Here is a 15531-nt window from a genome sequence, read left to right on the forward strand (position 1 = left end):
CGTCGTGTGATGCTCAAAGTGAAATGTGGGCAGGCCAAGCACCACTAAACTATTATGAATGCAGTGATACAAATTATTCAACTGAAAGTTTCAAATGCATTCCAACGACGACTACTGTCTTGTAAGTACATTAATCGTTTTGATTGTTTGTTTGTTGTTTCAAAATGCATTCCGGCTTGGGCATTTGGAAAGTAGTTCATGTGTTCGTCAGGAATGCCTACAACACTCGACTCAACAACCACGAATTATTATTGCTAGCGAGTGTTAGTAAGGCAGCACACTATTCTTTACAATAGCGAACAAAAATGCAAAATTTTTCGGATGTAAGTTCGGAAGCATACGCAGTCGGTTAGGTTTTTATTATCTGCAATATACATGCCTGCAATAACGTCACTTAAATTGCACATGGAAAAACAGCTAACAGAGTTCCGGTAGATTTACCTTATTCGTTACTTTTTGAGGCAGGTCACTCACAGTATTCTTCTCTCATTGAAGCAATAAAATTGACCATTAAGTCAAAATCTCTGCCCGGTAAGGTAAATAGTCCGATTATCGAGTCATATTGTTCCTTGTCAGTCGAGGCGAAAGCCGGCCAGATGCAACCATAGATTAAAAATGTAGATCGCTCGTTGAATAATAATGAAAGTTTGTGCTATCTGCCGCAGCCCAAGGCTGATGTGAATAACACAAACCGAGGCCTTTAAAACTCTCGCAGTCATCCGAAAAACCGAATTCAATAATTGTTTTATTGAGAACACCCATGCGCTAAAAGCGTATACAAACACAAGAGCGGGTATAAGGAACTCAACACCAAACCACGCGTCAATTTGTAAACAAGTTAATTTTGACAGTTTAAACATAAAAAGTTTTGAGTGAGGTTTTACCTTTCAAAAGGCTAGACATAAAATTAAACCAGACGAAACCAGTTTCAATACTATTAAAAATTCAAAATGGTCTCCTCAATATCGCAGAGTAGACATACCCGTCAAACCGGTCCCTAAGTACTCTTCCAGTTACCTTTACAGGAAACAATCTGGTTATCTGTTTTCCTATAAAGGGGAACTCTTTACGTGAAAACTGAAATGATGGAAAACTTTATAGAACAATAAATTTTTGCATCGGATATAGAAGCCCTCTCTTCACAGATGAAAGGTTTGCAATTACAAGACAGAGTGGTGGCATTGTTGAATGAACTGAGGGACAAAGTTTGTCATAAAAGCTATTCCCGGAAAACAGTGGAATCAACACGGGACGAAAATGGAATGAGGTTTACCGTTGGAGAACTGAGGGGAACAACATACTACAATGACAAACCGATGCAAGGCTTAACCTCAGATGTGTGTGGAGACTATTGCTTTTTTTTTTTCTTACTTCATCTAGCATGCAAGGTGGATTTAAACACTATTGAAAAATAAATTTCTGCGATACGATTCACAGTGGAACGATGCACAAGTAGCACAATTTGTACACACCTACATTCAGTCGTTAACTAATCTTATGAATGAAAGCGTCCACAATTTTTAAGGAACAAGCTTTTAAATCAATCAAATGTAGGCGTAAAGTTTTGTTGAAGTTAAATCAAAGGGAGAATCAAAGGGTTAAATCAAAGGGTTGAATCGAAGGGAGGATTCTTGTCTGCCCTTGCTAGTTTGATTGCTCCTCTTGCTACCGAGTTGTTAGGAAAAGTGTTCAAATGAAGCACGCGCAAAAGATGGTGATGGTACCTGAACATTTATTGCAAAGTATGGAAACATAACACCGGTTGACTGCACCAGCTCAGCTTCCCACTTTGACACGTTTATATCAAGACATGAAGCAGATCATAGACTCGTCTTTACCTGAAGATCAAAAAGTGCTATTGTTGGATCAACTTTTGCAAAGGTATCAAGGTTTGACAAAACAGATGAAAAGTGAATCGACGGTCAAACCAACACTAGTGATGTGCAAGTCAGAGCCATTACCTGCTAAAGAGTCTACCCCCAAACCAGAGACAAAATCTACCAAAGTCTCTAAACCATTGAGGGGTACTCCTCTCAGTACTAAAGGGTCAAAAATTCCCATCCGAACCGAAACAGCGCCTTCCGTTTCAACTGAAGAATCAGCGCGTGCACTCATGATGGATACACCACCAACTTCTAGGCGTAAAACAGGAAAACGTCGTTACAAGGCAAGAACACCCTTGGTCGCGAGGTTACGAAGCAATACACAATGGGAACCGTACTAAACTGGAAAAACCTGTTTACCTAAAGAGAAAGATATAAAACAGAAGGATATGCTTGCTATGGTTATTGAGTCCAGATCATGGCACCAAACATCTTTGAAAATAAAAGCAACTCTTGTGACGATGAGAGAATAACGGAAGCGTACTGGATCTGTTTTGCGTTCTTGGTTTTCTGAGGACACTTTTAAAAAGGAACCGCTTTCATTGCATGATCATCAAAACGCGACATCATGTTTGAAGGAAGCAGCTTTGGATAAATATCGCAGTGATGTTTATTGGTTGTGGCACGATTTATTAGATGTGTTGGATGCAGTGGCGCCGTATGAACAAGACTGGATCGATAACACACAACCACATGAAGAGCGGAAACACATTGAGAAAGTGCTTCTGCAACCTGACCAGTTTTGCAAAACCTGTTGGTACTGGTTAGACTTGATGATTAACGGCATTGATGAGGCTGACAGGTGGTAAGCTGGTTTTATTACATTTGAAAGAACCGGTTTTTAAAAACTGAATAAAGTGACCGTGACTTCGATCATCACACATCATTTTCAACTGACTGCTCCCAAGGAACACTTCCAAGATGAGTTACTTAAAATGTGGACTCTGCCTCCAAGACCTCGAAGTGATCAAACCCGCTTTTGGTATAGCTTACATCGGTGCTCAAATTGGAAATAATGTCCATTCTTCTGCCCTGAAGAAAGTATCCATGGCTATCAACAATGCGTGTGTGAGCGTGTGATCCCTGAGTACAAAGTATGTGAAGGTGGTAAGCCACTACTGTGCAAGCACATGGACACGCCCACGTTAAGGGTGTAAAGATCAGCAAAGAATCCGTTCAGGCCTAACTTTACATGTAGAAGAAAGGAAATGTGCAGACACTTTCAATGGGGTGATGAAATGCCCGTGGACGCATATTCTCAAATGGAGCCTCCGGTGTACAAGCCAGGAGGAACTCAGGTGGACATGACGACAACATATCGGAAACAGCTGCAAAGACCCAAACTTCAGAGACAATTTGCCAGAATCGATAAAGTGACTGATTTCATGTAAAATTCGGCACAATGGTTCTCTTTGGAATTTGATTGTAATATCTAATCATGTTTATTCAATAAAATTAACGGTGTTGATACAAAATATCGTCTCGTGTCCGTTTTAGGGTGCTGCTAATTTGAACAGTAAAAGGGATAAAAAATTGGTTTGACAGGTTTGTCTAGTCTCCGATATCAAGGAGATCATTTTGAATTTTATTTCTGTTCAAAACTGGTTTAGTCCGGGGTTTTCTAGGTTGAACTGTTTTGACCGTGACGGCAGTGGCTTCTCATTGGTTCTCAACTTATCCATTGTTCTTTCCCTATATATTTGCGATACCACCCGGCTGGTTGGGCGGAACCGTACCACCAGAGCACAGTACAGTTTATATACTAAACTCCAAATCATACATACACTTGCATCTCATTAAATCCGTCTTATACCTAGATGGCTTGCATCTCATTAAACCCTTCCGTATATCAACCGCATGTCATATCAACTTACGCTTAAAATCGGTTGAGGTGACCCCTGAATCTATTTTAATACATGAATAAAATTGGTCTATCCATCCGACCCATACTACTCTCGGGGTGAAATCCGGGCTTCCAGTAGGGTAACCGTTTTTCATGGTTTTCTGCCATTATATGAAATATTTAAAAATAAACTAACCTTATATCCTTTACTTACTTACCTAGGCCTTCAAACTGACAAAATATGAGCAAATTCGATTTTTTGAACGTGGCCACATTTTCTTTAATTTTCTTCGAATTTTTACTCACATTCACTTGTAATTCTTGCGCCAGTTCTTCAAAGCGGAAAAATTGGTTCTGATTATGCATTTTCTTATGGTGTCCACAGGTATGATGGAAGTAACGAAATAACTCAACTGCCGGAAAAGTTATTTTCTGGACTGACAAGTCTGGTGACATTGTAAGTCTTTTTTTTATATACAAGTTGTCAGGGTTGTGGAATTTGTTTATTTCTGTTGCCTTGAAAATTTCTATGAAGATGTGAACTCAACAAGACGATAGTTAGTTATTGTAAATACATACAAATTAACTCTGGTGACAGTCCTTAAAAGCGGGAAAAGAGAGTCTGATTATGGATTTATTTACATCTTGGTGTCCACAAAAAGCTTGAAGGCAACGAAATAACTCAGCTGCCGGAAAAGATATTTTTCTGGACTAAACAGTATATATAACTTGTAAGTTTTTTCGTGCAAGTTGTCAGGGTCGTGGAGATTGTTTATTTCTGTTGCTTGAAAATTTCTACAATTCTGAATGATGAATGATGTAAACTCAACAAGAGGCATATTATTTTTTGTAGCTACATACTCGACTGAAAAGTCTGGAGACGTTGTAACTTTTTTCCTACAACTAGTCATGGTTGTGGGATTTGTTTATTTCTGTTGTCTTGAAAATTTCTATATTTGTCAATGATGGCTGATGTAACCTCAACAAGAGGAAATTCAGTTATTGTAAGTACATACAGATTAACTCGTGTGACAGTTCTTCAAAGCGGGAAAATTGGTTCTGATTATGCATTTCTTTACTTTTTGGTGCCCACAGGGATCTTCAAAGCAACAAAATAACTCAACTGCCGGAGAAACTATTTTCTGGACTAAACAGACTAAATAAGTTGTAAGTTTTTTCGTACAAGTTGACATGGTTGTGGGATTTGTTTATTTCTGTTGTCTTGAAAATTTCTATATTTGTCAATGATGGATGATGTTAACTCAGCAAGAGGAAATTTAGTTATCGTAACTACATACAAATTAATTCTGGTGACAGTTCTACAAACTAGGAGAATTGGTTCTGCTTATGCATTTCTTTACTTCTTGATGTCCACAGGAATCTTGAAAGCAATAAAATATCTCAACTGCCAGACAAGTTATTTTTTGGACTGACCAGTCTATCACGGTTGTAAGTATTTTCGTACAAGTTGTCATGGTTGTAGGATTTGTTTATTTCTATGTCTAGTAAATCTCTATATTTGTCAATGATGAATGATGTAAACTTAACAAGAGAAAATTTAGTTGTTGTAACTACATACAAATGAATTCTTTTGACAGTTCTTTTAAGCGGGAAAATTGGTTCTGATTATGCATTTGTTTACTTCTTGGTGTCCACAGGGATCTTCAAAGCAACAAAATAACTCAACTGCCGGAGAAGTTATTTTCCGGACTGACCAGTCTATATTGGTTGTAAGTATTTTCGTACAAGTTGTCATCATTATTTATTTTATTCTATTATTTCTGTTGTCTAGTAAATTTCTATATTTGTCAATGATGAATAAAGTAAACTTAACAAGAGGAAATTTAGTTATTGTAACTACATACAAATTAATATTGGTGGCAGTTCTACAAAGTAGGAAAATTGGTTCTGCTTATGCATTTGTTTACTTCTTGGTGTCCATAGGAACCTTGGCAGCAACAATATAAATAAACTGCCGGAGAAGTTATTTTCCGGACTGACCAGTCTATTTCGGTTGTAAGTATTTTCGTACAAGTTTTCATGGTTGTGGGATTTTATTATTTCTGTTGTCCTGTAAATTTCTATATTTGTCAATGATGAATAATGTAAACTTAACAAGAGGAAATCTAGTTATTGTAACTACATACAAATTAATTATGTTGACAGTTTTACAAAGCAGGAAAATTGGTTCTGAGTATGCATTTGTTTACTTCTTGGTGTCCACAGGAATCTTCAAGGCAACGAAATAACTCAGCTGCCGGAAAAGTTATTTTCCGGACTGACCAGTCTAAATGTGTTGTAAGTATTTTCGTACAAGTTGTCATCATTATTTATTTTATTTTATTATTTCTGTTGTCTAGTAAATTTCTATATATGTCAATGATGAATGTAAAGTTAACAAGAGGAAATTTAGTTATTGTAACTACATACAAATTAATTCTGTTGAAAGTTTTACAAAGTAGGAAAATTGGTTCTGCTTATGCATTTGTTTACTCCTTGGTGTCCACAGGGGACTTCAAAGAAAGAAAATATCTCAACTGCCGGAGAAGTTACTTTCCGGACTGACCAGTCTATCTCGGTTGTAAGTATTTTCGTACAAGTTGTCATGGTTGTGGGATTTTATTATTTCTGTTGTCTTGTAAATTTCTATATTTGTCAATGATAAATAATGTAAACCCAGCAAGAGGAAATTTAGTTATTGTAACTACATACAAATTAATTCTATTGACAGTTCCACAAAGTACGAAAATTGGTTCTGCTTATGCATTTGTTTACTTCTTGATGTCCACAGGAATCTTGAAAGCAACAAAATAACTCAACTGCCGGAGAAGTTATTTTCCGGACTGACCAGTCTATATTGGTTGTAAGTATTTTCGTACAAGTTGTCATCATTATTTATTTTATTTTATTATTTCTGTTGTCTAGTAAATTTCTATATTTGTCAATGATGAATAATGTAAACTCAGCAAGAGGAAATTTAGTTATTGTAAATACATACAAATTAATTTTGTTGACAGTTCTACAAAGTAGGAAAATTGGTTGTGCAAATGCATTTGTTTACTTTTTGGTGTCCACAGGGACCTTGGAAGCAACAAAATAATTCAACTGTCGGAAAAGTTATTTTCCGGACTGACCAGTCTATATTGGTTGTAAGTATTTTCGTACAAGTTGTCATCATTATTTATTTTATTTTATTATTTCTGTTGTCTAGTAAATTTCTATATTTGTCAATGATGAATAAGGAAAAGTCAGCAAGAGGAAATTTAGTTATTGTAAATACATACAAATTAATTTTGTTGACAGTTCTACAAAGTAGGAAAATTGGTTGTGCTTATGCATTTGTTTACTTTTTGGTGTCCACAGGGATCTTCAAAGCAACAAAATAACTCAACTGCCGGAGAAGTTATTTTCCGGACTGACCAGTCTATATTGGTTGTAAGTATTTTCGTACAAGTTGTCATCATTATTTATTTTATTTTATTATTTCTGTTGTCTAGTAAATTTCTATATTTGTCAATGATGAATAATGTAAACTTAACAAGAGGAAATTTAGTTATTTTAACTACATAAAAATTAATTATGTTGACAGTTTTAGAAAGTAGGAAAATTGGTTCTGCTTATGCATTTGTTTACTTCTTGGTGTCCATAGGGATCTTCAAAGCAACGAAATATCTCAGCTGCCGGAGAAGTTATTTTCCGGACCGACCAGTCTAAATGTGTTGTAAGTATTTTCGTACAAGTTGTCATCATTATTTATTTTATTTTATTATTCCTGTTGTCTAGTAAATTTCTATATTTGTCAATGATGAATAGGGTAAACTTAACAAGAGGAAATTTAGTTATTGTAACTACATACAAATTAATATTGGTGACAGTTTTACAAAGTAGGAAAATTGGTTCTGCTTATGCATTTGTTTACTTCTTGGTGTCCACAGGGAACTTCAAAGCAGCCAAATATCTCAACTGCCGGAGAAGTTATTTTCCGGACTGACCAGTCTATATGCATTGTAAGTATTTACGTAGAAGTTGTCATTGTTGTGGGATTTTATTATTTCTGTTGTCTTGTAAATTTTTATATTTGTCAATGATGAATAATGTAATCTTATTTTATTTTATTATTTCTGTTGTCTAGTAAATTTCTATATTTGTCAATGATGAATAATGTAAACTTAACAAGAGGAAATTTAGTTATTTTAACTACATACAAATTAATTCTGTTGACAGTTTTACAAAGTAGGAAAATTGGTTCTGCTTATGCATTTGTTTACTTCTTGTTGTCCACAGGGAACTTCAAAGCAACAAAATATCTCAACTGCAAGAGAAATTATTTTCCGGACTGACCAGTCTATATTGGTTGTAAGTATTTTCGTACAAGTTGTCATCATTATTTATTTTATTCTATTATTTCTGTTGTCTTTTAAATTTTTATATTTGTGAATGATGAATAATGTAATCTTAACAAGACGAAATTTAGTTATTGTAACTACATACAAGTTAATATTGGTGACAGTTCTACAAAGTAGGAAAATTGGTTCTGCTTATGCATTTGTTTACTTCTTGGTGTCCATAGGAACCTTGGAAGCAACAATATAATTAAACTGCCGGAGAAGTTATTTTCCGGACTGACCAGTCTATTTCGGTTGTAAGTATTTTCGTACAAGTTTTCATGGTTGTGGGATTTTATTATTTCTGTTGTCCTGTAAATTTCTATATTTGTCAATGATGAATAATGTAAACTTAACAAGAGGAAATTTAGTTATTGTAACTACATACAAAATAATTGTGTTGAAAGTTTTACAAAGTAGGAAAATTGGTTCTGCTTATGCATTTGTTTACTCCTTGGTGTCCACAGGGGACTTCAAAGCAACAAAATATCTCAACTGCCGGAGAAGTTATTTTCCGAACTGACCAGTTTATATCGGTTGTAAGTATTTTCGTACAAGTTGTCATCATTATTTATTTTATTTTATTATTTCTGTTGTCTTGTAAATTTCTATATTTGTCAATGATAAATAATGTAAACCCAGCAAGAGGAAATTTAGTTATTGTAACTACATACAAATTAATTCTATTGACATTTTTACAAAGTAGGAAAATTGGTTCTGCTTATGCATTTGTTTACTTCTTGGTGTCCACAGGGAACTTCAAAGCAACAAAATATCTCAACTGCCGGAGAAGTTATTTTCCCGACTGACCAGTCTATCTGCATTGTAAGTATTTACGTAGAAGTTGTCATTGTTGTGGGATTTTATTATTTCTGTTGTCTAGTAAATTGTTATATTTGTAAATGATGAATAATGTAATCTTATTTTATTTTATTATTTCTGTTGTATAGTAAATTTCTATATTTGTCAATGATGAATAATGTAAACTTAACAAGAGAAAATTTAGTTATTTTAACTACATACAAATTAATTCTGTCGACAGTTCTACAAAGTAGGAAAATTGGTTGTGCTTATGCATTTGTTTCCTTTCTGGTGTCAACAGGTATCTTCAAAGCAACAAAATAACTCAACTGCCGGAGAAGTTATTTTCCGGACTGACCAGTCTATATTGGTTGTAAGTATTTTCGTACAAGTTGTCATCATTATTTATTTTATTTTATTATTTCTGTTGTCTAGTAAATTTCTATATTTGTCAATGATGAATAATGTAAACTTAACAAGAGGAAATTTAGTTATTTTAACTACATACAAATTAATTCTGTTGACAGTTTTACAAAGTAGGAAAATTGGTTCTGCTTATGCATTTGTTTACTTCTTGGTGTCCACAGGGATCTTCAAAGCAACGAAATAACTCAGCTGCCGGAGAAGTTATTTTCCGGACTGACCAGTCTATATTTGTTGTAAGTATTTTCGTACAAGTTGTCATCATTATTTATTTTATTTTATTATTTCTGTTGTCTAGTAAATTTCTATATTTGTCAATGATGAATAATGTAAACTTAACAAGAGGAAATTTAGTTATTTTAACTACATACAAATTAATTCTGTTGACAGTTTTACAAAGTAGGAAAATTGGTTCTGCTTATGCATTTGTTTACTTCTTGGTGTCCACAGGAGACTTCAAAGCAACAAAATATCTCAACTGCCGGAGAAGTTATTTTCCGGACTGACCAGTCTATCTGCATTGTAAGTATTTACGTAGAAGTTGTCATTGTTTTGGGATTTTATTATTTCTGTTGTCTTGTAAATTTTCATATTTGTCAATGATGAATAATGTAATCTTATTTTATTTTATTATCTCTGTTGTCTAGTAAATTTCTATATTTGTCATTGATGAATAAAGTAAACTTAACAAGAGGAAATTTTCTTATTTTAACTACATACAAATTAATTATGTGGACAGTTTTACAAAGTAGGAAAATTGGTTCTGCTTATGCATTTGTTTACTTCTTGGTGTCCACTTGGAACTTCAAAGCAACAAAATATCTCAACTGCCGGAGAAGTTATTTTCCGGACTGACTAGTCTATCTCGGTTGTAAGTATTTTCGTACAAGTTGTCATGGTTGTGGGATTTTATTATTTCTGTTGTCTTGTAAATTTCTATATTTGTCGATGATAAATAATGTAAACCCAGCAAGAGGAAATTTAGTTATTGTAACTACATACAAATTAATTCTATTGACAGTTTTACAAAGTAGGAAAATTGGTTCTGCTTGTGCATTTGTTTACTTCTTGGTGTCCACAGGGAACTTCAAAGCAACCAAATATCTCAACTGCCGGAGAAGTTATTTTCCGGACTGACCAGTCTATCTGCATTGTAAGCATTTACGTAGAAGTTGTCATTGTTGTGGGATTTTATTATTTCTGTTGTCTTGTAAATTTTTATATTTGTCAATGATGAATAATGTAATCTTATTTTATTTTATTATTTCTGTTGTCTAGTAAATTTCTATATTTGTCAATGATGAATAATGTAAACTTAACAAGAGGAAATTTAGTTATTTTAACTACATACAAATTAATTATGTTGACAGTTTTACAAAGTAGGAAAATTGGTTCTGCTTATGCATTTGTTTACTTCTTGGTGTCCACAGGGGACTTCAAAGCAACGAAATAACTCAGCTGCCGGAGAAGTTATTTTCCGGACTGACCAGTCTAAATGTGTTGTAAGTATTTACCTAGAAGTTGTCATTGTTGTGGGATTTTATTATTTCTGTTGTCTTGTAAATTTTTATATTTGTCAATGATGAATAATGTAATCTTATTTTATTTTATTATTTCTGTTGTCTAGTAAATTTCTATATTTGTCATTGATGAATAATGTAAACTTAACAAGAGGAAATTTAGTTATTTTAACTACATACAAATTAGTTATGTTGACAGTTTTACAAAGTAGGAAAATTGGTTCTGCTTATGCATTTTTTTAATTCTTGGTGTCCACAGGGAACTTCAAAGCAACAAAATATCTCAACTGCCGGAGAAGTTATTTTCCGGACTGACCAGTCTATCTGCATTGTAAGTATTTACGTAGAAGTTGTCATGGCTGTGGGATTTTATTATTTCTGTTGTCTTTTAAATTTTTATATTTGTGAATGATGAATAATGTAATCTTAACAAGACGAAATTTAGTTATTGTAACTACATACAAATTAATATTGGTGACAGTTCTACAAAGTAGGAAAATTGCTTCTGCTTATGCATTTGTTTACTTCTTGGTGTCCATAGGAACCTTGGAAGCAACAATATAACTCAACTGCCGGAGAAGTTATTTTCCGGACTGACCAGTCTATCTTGGTTGTAAGTATTTTTGTACAAGTTGTGATGGTTGTGGGATTTTATTATTTCTTGTGTTTTGTAATTTTCTATATTTGTCAATGATGGATAATGTAAACTCAGCAAGAGGAAATTTTGTTATTGTAACTACATACAAATTAATATTGGTGACAGTTCTACAAAGTAGGAAAATTGGTTCTGCTTATGCATTTGTTTACTTCTTGGTATCCAGAGGGATCTTCAAAGCAACAAAATAACTCAACTGCCGGAGAAGTAGTAATAGTACAGATGAGAATAGTAAAAAATAATTCTGACCTTTGAAGCTCACGCAAAACTACTTAATTTTACGGAGAAACGGAAAACAACGAGCGGCGAATAAACATGGTTACGTGATCATTTTTATCGTTTGTCTTAACCGTAATTGGCCATTTCACAGTTGTGTGCTTAGTGACCTGGCCTTGGATTGAAAGCGAGGCTGGCGGTCACCTTGTTTTGATACAAACCTCGGTGGTTTTCATAGCGGAGCTCCGCGCATGCCGAAGGCGCAGATCTTGGTAACAGAACTCGGTAAACCGTGAATGCGAGAAACTTTGGTTTGGTTATGACCTCACTTTCGTCCGACCGTCCGTCCCTCCGTACGAAATCCCACAATGCTAATGCGCCCGTGCCTAGTGTTTGTTCGCCTGGACACTCATTAGAATATTGAAGTCAAATCATTTGACTGATACTCCGATCCGGCACGACGAAACGTTGTTTTTTTTCCTCTTGAAGTGAAACATTTCGCTCACTTATCGTTGTAAGACGAACGAAAAAATCAGCAATGGAATAAAAGAACTGGTTATTTTCAGAAGAGGCGAGTATATTCATGTGATTTTGTTGACAAAACTTTGTTGTTTTGGAAGATATTGTTTTCCTGTAGTGTTGACACGCCGTTTAACTTAACTTAAATACCGCTCACTTCATGGCTTTCTTTGAGCTCATTTTTTCGGCCCATGTTCATTATTTACCTTGAAGTTTTATTTTTTAATCTCGTCCAATTTTGCCTTCCAACAGCGGACGTACGCAATCCCACAATGCTAATGCGCCCGTGCCTAGTTTTTGTTCGGCGGGACACTCATCAGATTTCTTGAAGTGAAGTCATTTTTCTGCGATCTAGCGCGATGAAACGTTGGATTTTACTTCTTGAAGTGAAACTTTTCGCTCAATTAACGTAAGTAGTTATGTAGCACACCCTAGAGCGCGACTTTGAATCGCGTCCAAAAGGTGTGCTTCCAACCCCAACAAACATTAACCTAAAAATTTAATAAAACTTTACTGAAACTTAAACCCAACATTAAAAAGTAACTTTAGCGCACCCAAAAAAGTGTCATCTCAACCCCAACAAACATCAACCTCAAAAATTCCATTAAAACCCAACACAAACTTAAACCCAACATCAAAAAGCAACCCAACCACCCCAAAAAAGTGTCATCTCAACCCCAACAAAATTTTTACTAAAACTTTTACACAAAATATATCAAAAAGTAACTTTGGCGCACGGGGTAAAACTGGTACAAAAAAGTATTAAAAATTTAATACCCATAAGGTAAAGTCTCAATTCCTGATTCAGTCTTGACCACCATCCTTTTGTCGTAACACATTGTAAAGTCTTTTTCCTGGTACCTGTTTTTTACCTGCTTTGTTTTACTATCTCGGGTTATCATTTGTTCGTTTACAGTTGTTATCCTATTCTTTTGACCTTCGATTATTTGTCTCATTGTTTGCTGGTTAATATATTGACTGTTTTCATAATTAAGTGTAAAACCTTTAACTTTACAAACTGTTTTTCCATTACTTGTACAATAACTGTAAGACTTTGGTCCAGTTCCACACCACTTTTCAATGTAATGTCCACCAAGCTCATCGGTAAGATCACCGAGGTTATCACCGGTTTCGATGCGTGGACAATTTTCTTTTTCAATATACCAACAACTATCAGTATCAAATCCGAGAACATTTTTATCCAATTTGTCTAGTACTCCATACAACATCATTCTTGCATGACTGGTTGTGAAAGCAGCAATGAATATGTTTGTATTATTACTGTTGTCGACAAATTGGTCTTTCAAGTTGTAGTTCATTTCAACCATATCTTCATTGATAAAATGAATGTTCAAATCTTCAATCTTTTCATCTAGCAAAATTTTGTAAAACTCGTGTGGCTCAACAACATACACTGACTTTTTCATATTATTTCTTTGCCCAAACTTTCCCCATAAACTATTCAGACACAGTTTGGAGATAGCTCTTATCCCAGGGTTGAATTTTATTTCACCAAGATCAATTCCTAATTTTGACTTCACAACCGATCGATACTCATCCACTGATTTATATGTACAACCTTCACCCGTTTTTAGTTCACTACTCTCCATTTTGATCTTCATAAATTTTTTAACGTAACCCTTGAAAAGTTCATTGGATCGGTTTTTGAAATTCCACACTTCGTATATTTTTTGTATTTTGTATCCCTTTTCAACAGCAACATTAAACTCGTTTGTACACCAAGTTCCAACAAACATTCGTTCTTCGTCCGAATGCAAACATTTTTTAAAACAGCACACTTTTTGCAGAGTGGGAATAACAGCTTTTCTGCATTTCCACATGTCATTTTGAGAGGTAAAACAGGGTGATAAAGACCGCGAGGAGGTAGCACTTTACATTTTACAAAACCGAACCAATTTGAATCGTACTCATCCGGTAAAAATATCTTTTCCGGATGACCAACAGGATAATCCTTGTAAAATTGAACAGTTGGGTAGAGACTGACAAAGTCGACGTATTTTCCTTTTTCACCTTCTTTAAAATCGTATGTCAGTTTTGTCACGTTTGTTCGTCCACCAAAAAACGCATCCCTAGGATTTAGAGGCTCTATACATTCTCGATCCCAAGTCTTAAAAAATTTTAAAAACTCGTTGTTTTCTTTTAACCCACATTCGTATTCTTCAACAAGATTCCACCCACCGTCTATTATCCTTTCATTCTTTTCTTTTGTTTTATTCCTGAGAGTCAACATATCCATCTGATTTTTTGTGTTTATTGTGTCTTTTGAGAAGCATTTTTCACAACCGTGCCAAAAGCATCCTTGAAATTCATATACAGTTTTTGTTTCTTTGCAGAATCCATCAACTTTTCCAATGTCTGTTAAATTTTTTTCACCACCATTTAGAGCATGTTTAATATTTACCCCGTCTCTCTCAGATATCCAGTCTAACCAAGCTATACTGATTTTACTAAATTTTTCTCCTCTTGCGGAATCTTTTACAACACCAATTTGGTCGGACGCCATATAGTTGCAACGGTAAACAGTCATACAAACTGATGCAATTGTTGTGTATAAAAGAGGATCAATGTTTTCCAACTCAATAAAGTCTTTCCTGAATTTCAACATACTTCTCCTCAAAATGTCGACATCACTTCTGCAGTACTCTCTCAATTCCTTTTTGAAGTCAAAGACATAGTTTTCATCAACTCGCGCTTGGTGCCATTCAACAAAAGACTTTCTTCCAGATGAGCTCATCCGATCATAACCAAAATGTTTCTTACTCGGAATTGGTCCAACATAGTTCTGGTTGTGTTTTTTATTAAAGTAATGAGGAAAATACCCCTTTTTCAACTCTGTTAAACCAAACGTTTTTGGAAACGATGCTAAAGGAGCAGCCACAAAGTTTAATGAATCAATAAACCTTCGACCCGAAACCTCCATGCTCATTATCTTTGTTCCGTTATAAATACAATACGGTTTCATTCCATTTTCGATACACCAATTTCTGATGAACTGAGCATCGTAACCTTTTGCATTGTGAGCAATGAAAGTGAAACCTTTATTTTCTTCTTTAAAAACGAATTTGCAAAATTCATCAATCGTTTCAAACGTGTTTTTATTTCCGTGAAAATCTTCACAGTCTACCCAATTGACGACATGGACACCGGTTTCTTGATTTGTTTCAAAATCATAAAAAATGTATTTATCGGTTCTCGTTTTGCAAGAATAACACTTTTTTTTCATCAACACACCCAACACAGTTTCCTCCTTTGCAATTTTTGTTCA

The 15531-nt window shown here is 34.7% G+C and overlaps 1 protein-coding gene across 1 annotated transcript; it reads left to right on the top strand.

The window, feature by feature from the left end:
* The first annotated feature begins 1810 nt into the window (after positions 1–1810).
* On the top strand, positions 1811–11472 carry LOC146470969 (uncharacterized). Its single transcript, XM_085121345.1, has 14 exons — positions 1811–2167; positions 2462–2688; positions 4112–4183; positions 5104–5175; positions 5385–5456; positions 5671–5742; positions 6518–6589; positions 7090–7161; positions 7662–7733; positions 8865–8936; positions 9214–9285; positions 10417–10488; positions 10766–10837; positions 11397–11472. The coding sequence occupies exons 1-14, from the start codon at positions 1811–1813 to the stop codon at positions 11470–11472; spliced, it is 1452 nt and encodes a 483-aa protein (XP_084977471.1).
* Positions 11473–15531: the final 4059 nt, after the last annotated feature.

The sequence above is a fragment of the Pavona decussata genome, unplaced genomic scaffold, assembly GCF_977016875.1.
Source record: "Pavona decussata unplaced genomic scaffold, jaPavDecu1.1 SCAFFOLD_107, whole genome shotgun sequence".
In the NCBI taxonomy this organism is placed as follows: domain Eukaryota; kingdom Metazoa; phylum Cnidaria; class Anthozoa; order Scleractinia; family Agariciidae; genus Pavona; species Pavona decussata.

Coding starts and splice junctions, on each gene's coding strand:
- LOC146470969 (XM_085121345.1), top strand. CDS start 1,811: ATGAAGCAGATCATAGACTCGTCTTTACCTGAAGATCAAAAAGTGCTA. Junction 5,176..5,384: donor CTGACCAGTCTATCACGGTT/GTAAGTATTTTC, acceptor TGGTGTCCACAG/GGATCTTCAAAGCAACAAAA. Junction 9,286..10,416: donor CTGACCAGTCTATATTGGTT/GTAAGTATTTTC, acceptor TGGTGTCCACAG/GGAACTTCAAAGCAACCAAA.